This window comes from Triticum aestivum, chromosome 3B (assembly GCF_018294505.1).
Source record: "Triticum aestivum cultivar Chinese Spring chromosome 3B, IWGSC CS RefSeq v2.1, whole genome shotgun sequence".
In the NCBI taxonomy this organism is placed as follows: domain Eukaryota; kingdom Viridiplantae; phylum Streptophyta; class Magnoliopsida; order Poales; family Poaceae; genus Triticum; species Triticum aestivum.
Window position 1 is genome coordinate 828,536,279 of NC_057801.1, and position 4,165 is coordinate 828,540,443.

Here is a 4,165-nt window from a genome sequence, read left to right on the forward strand (position 1 = left end):
GTAACTTTATTTTGGTTTTTTCCTAGATTGCAAGGATCGTATGGATAAATCTGCACCGTTATAACTCGGTCCCACCAGATAAAGGGCCGGTAATTACTAATTAACGTGGAAATTTCTAGGAAGTGCCTAATTAGTATAGGTATAGAGGTATAGATAGATAGATAGATATAGATGTACTATTAACAACGAAAGCTATGCTCCTTGCCAAGATGTAAACTCAAAATGGTAATCCTTGGAAACGAGTAACCGTTAGACTAACATAAATATTTTAGGGCGACTAAAATATTACTCCAGCTGTAAATAAATGTAAGAGTATTTTATTTTTTCAAAATTGGCAGTAGGTTGCTCATCAGGCCCCAAAAGAAACAAAAAAGGCCCAATCCTTAGAAAGCCCATCGAAGAAGCCGTAGAAGAAGAGATGTCCATTTGCCTGTGAGTGAATCGGAAAGGGGGAAAAATGTCAATTTGGTAGATCCCCCAATTCCTCCGCCGGCCATCCCGATGGCGGCGCCACCGCCGGAGCCGCCGATCCTTCGAACCCACGACGAGCTCCTCGAGGAGATCTTCCTCCTTCTCCCCACTGCTGCCGACTTAGCCCGCGCCTCCCTGGCGCGCGCCTCCTTCCGCCGTCTCATCACCGGCCACGCCTTCCTCCGCCGCTACCGCACCCTCCACCCGCCCCCTCTCATCGGCGTGCTCGAAGTCCACGACAATGCCTTCTTCCCAGCCCAGCCTCCGCACCCCTCCGCCGCCGCCGCCCGCACTTTTGCCGGCTTCGACTTCTCCTACTCCTCCTTCCTCCCCTCCACCGCCGGCCGTACCTGGAGCGCGATTGATCTCTTCGACGGACGCCTCCTCCTCGGCGGCGCCCCAGAGGAGAGGACGCGCGACTTTGACTACCTCCAACTTTTGGTCAGGGAGCTCGCTGTGTGCGATCCCGTGTTCCGCCGCTACATCCTGCTGCCCGCCGTCCCCGGCGACCTGACGGCACTGCTCCCTGAACCGGAGGACTTCCTCGATTTGGACACTTTCCTTGCTCCCGGTGATGATGAGGAGGACTCTTTATCATTCAGGGTCATGTTCTTGGTGCGGTGCACAAGGAATATGCTGCTCCTCGTCTTCTCCTCTGTGGATGGGCAATGGCATGCTCTTACATTTGACCAATGCAGGAGTGTTCCTGGGACATTTGACCCATATAAGGATGGGATGATAAGACGTCAATTCGTCGGCCGATGCTTCTGTTGGCATCCAGGTGTCCTCAACGACTTGCTTCTGCTTGACACACACTCCATGGAGTTCTCTACTGTCAGCCTCCAACCTGAACCACTGCAGTGTCAGTGTGACGACTATGTTGTTGTCGAGGCAGCACAAGGAATGCTTGGGCTGCTCCTTGTAATCAACGACGGGCACAACCATGATGGCCCATACCGGCTCGAGTATTCCGTTCTGAGAAATAACCAGTGGCACTCAGAGAAGGTCATCCCGTTGCTGGAAAAGTATGATGTTTTTCTGTTTGGTGTAGCCAGGGGATACGCGCTCATACACGCACAGTACACCCCATCTTTACAAGAGAATCCAGGTTTTTTTTCAGTGGACATCAAGACATTGCAGGTAGAGTTCTTCGGCGAAGGCTCCCATGGCTCTGATAGTGGTGAACTATATGCTGGTTTCCCACCATCATTGTGTGCACCAACTATATGAAGTGGTGGATATGTTATCCGCTTACTTGCAAAATAATATGATTCAGGTATTTATATGTGATGATAATTTGCTTTTCCACTCTGCTTTTTTCGTGCAAGCAATGCTCTTTGCAGATGCAGCAGTATACTGTTAAATATTGTTGTGGTATTTAGGTGACAATCTATTGCCTGTGCAATTGGAAGCTCATTAAACACGGAAAAGCTAATAATATCTAATTCTTATCTTGTGAACATAGTATCACCATTTTGAGACTATCGTCCAAATAAAAAATAAGCCTTTTTGTTGCCAATATTCTAGTGGTCCAGAGTTGTCCTTGGCCTTGAAATTTCAGTTATATGAGTGGTCAAGTTGTTCACATCATTATATTATTTCCAGTTTCTTTCTTTTTATATGTCACTTCCGTATGCGTAGAAATCATCAAATTACAGCAGCCCCATGTTTCTGCTCAAAAGTCAAAACAGCAGTTCTGGCAGTTTATTTTCAAGTGATTACAATGAACTTACTCCATAAATCACTTGTATAGAACATATATAGTAGGTCTCGTAGCTCCACGTATGAATTTAGTGGAAATATTGATTTGGGGTTGTTTGTCGATTCTCTGCTGTCGATGAGCTAAACAGGAAGGATAAGGAAATTATTGTATTATTACTCCCAGCTGATCTGGATAGGTAACTTTATGCTTATAGCCTTATAGACAGCAAGACGTAAAAGATAAAACAACAAAAAGGTTGTATGCATGGATACACCACTAAGCTTTTACTTTTACTTCCCAGGTCAGGATGTATTTACTCAATTTATTATGTTGTTGTATCATCTCCTCTGCATCTGCTTTATCAAGCTCCCCAGCTCTTGCATCTTCCATGAGCCCATGGCCTTGTTTCCTTCTTGAATGAATCAGTCAGCGTAGTGCTTATGTTGTTGTATGAACTCTAGGTTGCTTACATATGCGCATAGAGAAATTTGAGCTTGTGGCTTGGTGGTTGTGAAGTACTCCTAGATATTTTGAAGTATTGTTCCCTGATTAGCATGTTCTTTTTTTTCATGTAATTCACTTACTGGGCAATGAGATAGTCACCTCGCAAATACCCAGTGTCAACTTGATGCATCACATGCAGCAATTGGTATATTTGATGCTTGTTATGTGGTACTTGGCAGGCTTGTATATACTCCTATTGGTGCCCTGTTCATATGGAAAGCTCATGTTGTTTCATCTATCTGCAGACGCTGATGCCACTTGACCTAGGAAGAAGAAGTTGGTTCCTCTGAGCGTGTTGTGGTCAGGAAGAGAAAGCCATGCGTGGATCGGAAGCTATGACGCGTGCGTGCGTGTGTGCGCTATATCTTACTCTGCCGCATTCCCGTATGAATAAGCAAAACCATATTGATGAAAGCCACTTGATGATGTTTCATTTTGGCACCATTTCGCGTCTGGTTCTTTTATCCGCGTTACTTTTGTCAAATTAACGGTAGGTAAATGAAATGTTGAGTGTGTGTTTTTGACCTGGGTAGATGGATGGATCTATTTTCTGTTCAGATATTTTTTTTTGCGATCAGCCCCGAATCCCTTGATTTTGGTCAGCATACAAAGCTCTACTTTTTGAGCAAAGTTGTGCCTCAACACCTCAAGTGCATTTGGCACTGAGCCTTGAACCGTCGGTGGTGGTGACAACGCATGATCTTTTCAGTGGTACAAGTGGTGGCTACAGGAACTTGAATAAAAGTGAATCCAATTCTTACTCCACAAACGGTGACATAGCTGCATCTACCGGTGGTGAGCCTATGAGCTCGCGTGTTTTGTTGATTTGGCGTCTCTGGTCCAACGAGATTTTGTCCTTAGTTTTTCTTTTTCTTCAGAGCTTGATACGACCTCCTTAAGTTTTTTTAGCTTGTTTTCAGTCATTAAAAGGGTCTCGCTTTGGTACCCCTGTCACTAAGTGTAAATGGCAGTATAGACCTTTGACATATCGTATCATCTTTCGTATGTACGGTGGGTCATCCGTCAGAACATATATGTGCCGTATTTTCACGGAGTAGCGTCAAATAGACGGCGCATAGACCGCCAGACTGGGCCGGACCATTTCATTTCCGCCAGGCGCACAAGGCCTTCCTACATGGGCTCGCCCCACTTACTCTTTTTTCGTTCTTTTAAATCTCAAAAAAGAAGTGAGGATAGTGGGACTCCAACTGCAGACATGTACGTTTAGTTCAGGCAAAACTAACCAACTAAGGCATACTAGCTATGCCCACTTCCATCTTTTTTCGCTTCTTGTATGGTAATATTACGATAAACAAACATCACACTCTTGGTCTGGTTTTTTTTAATCTTTTTCTCAGTTTGCCCGGTTTTTCTTCAGCTTTTTCGTTTTTCCTCACTTCTTATATTATTTTATTTTTATCAATCCACAAACTTTTTCATGAACTTTTCGAAATTTGTGAACTTTTCTCGAATTCATATATTTTCCCA

General features: G+C 44.6%; 1 protein-coding gene across 1 annotated transcript; it reads left to right on the top strand.

Moving 5' to 3' along the window:
- Positions 1-424: 424 nt before the first annotated feature.
- On the top strand, positions 425-3,121 carry LOC123072715 (uncharacterized). The gene is made up of 2 exons (XM_044496329.1): positions 425-1,747; positions 2,923-3,121. Exon 1 carries the CDS (start codon positions 502-504, stop codon positions 1,699-1,701), a length of 1,200 nt encoding a protein of 399 aa, XP_044352264.1. The 5' UTR covers positions 425-501; the 3' UTR covers positions 1,702-1,747; positions 2,923-3,121.
- Positions 3,122-4,165: the final 1,044 nt, after the last annotated feature.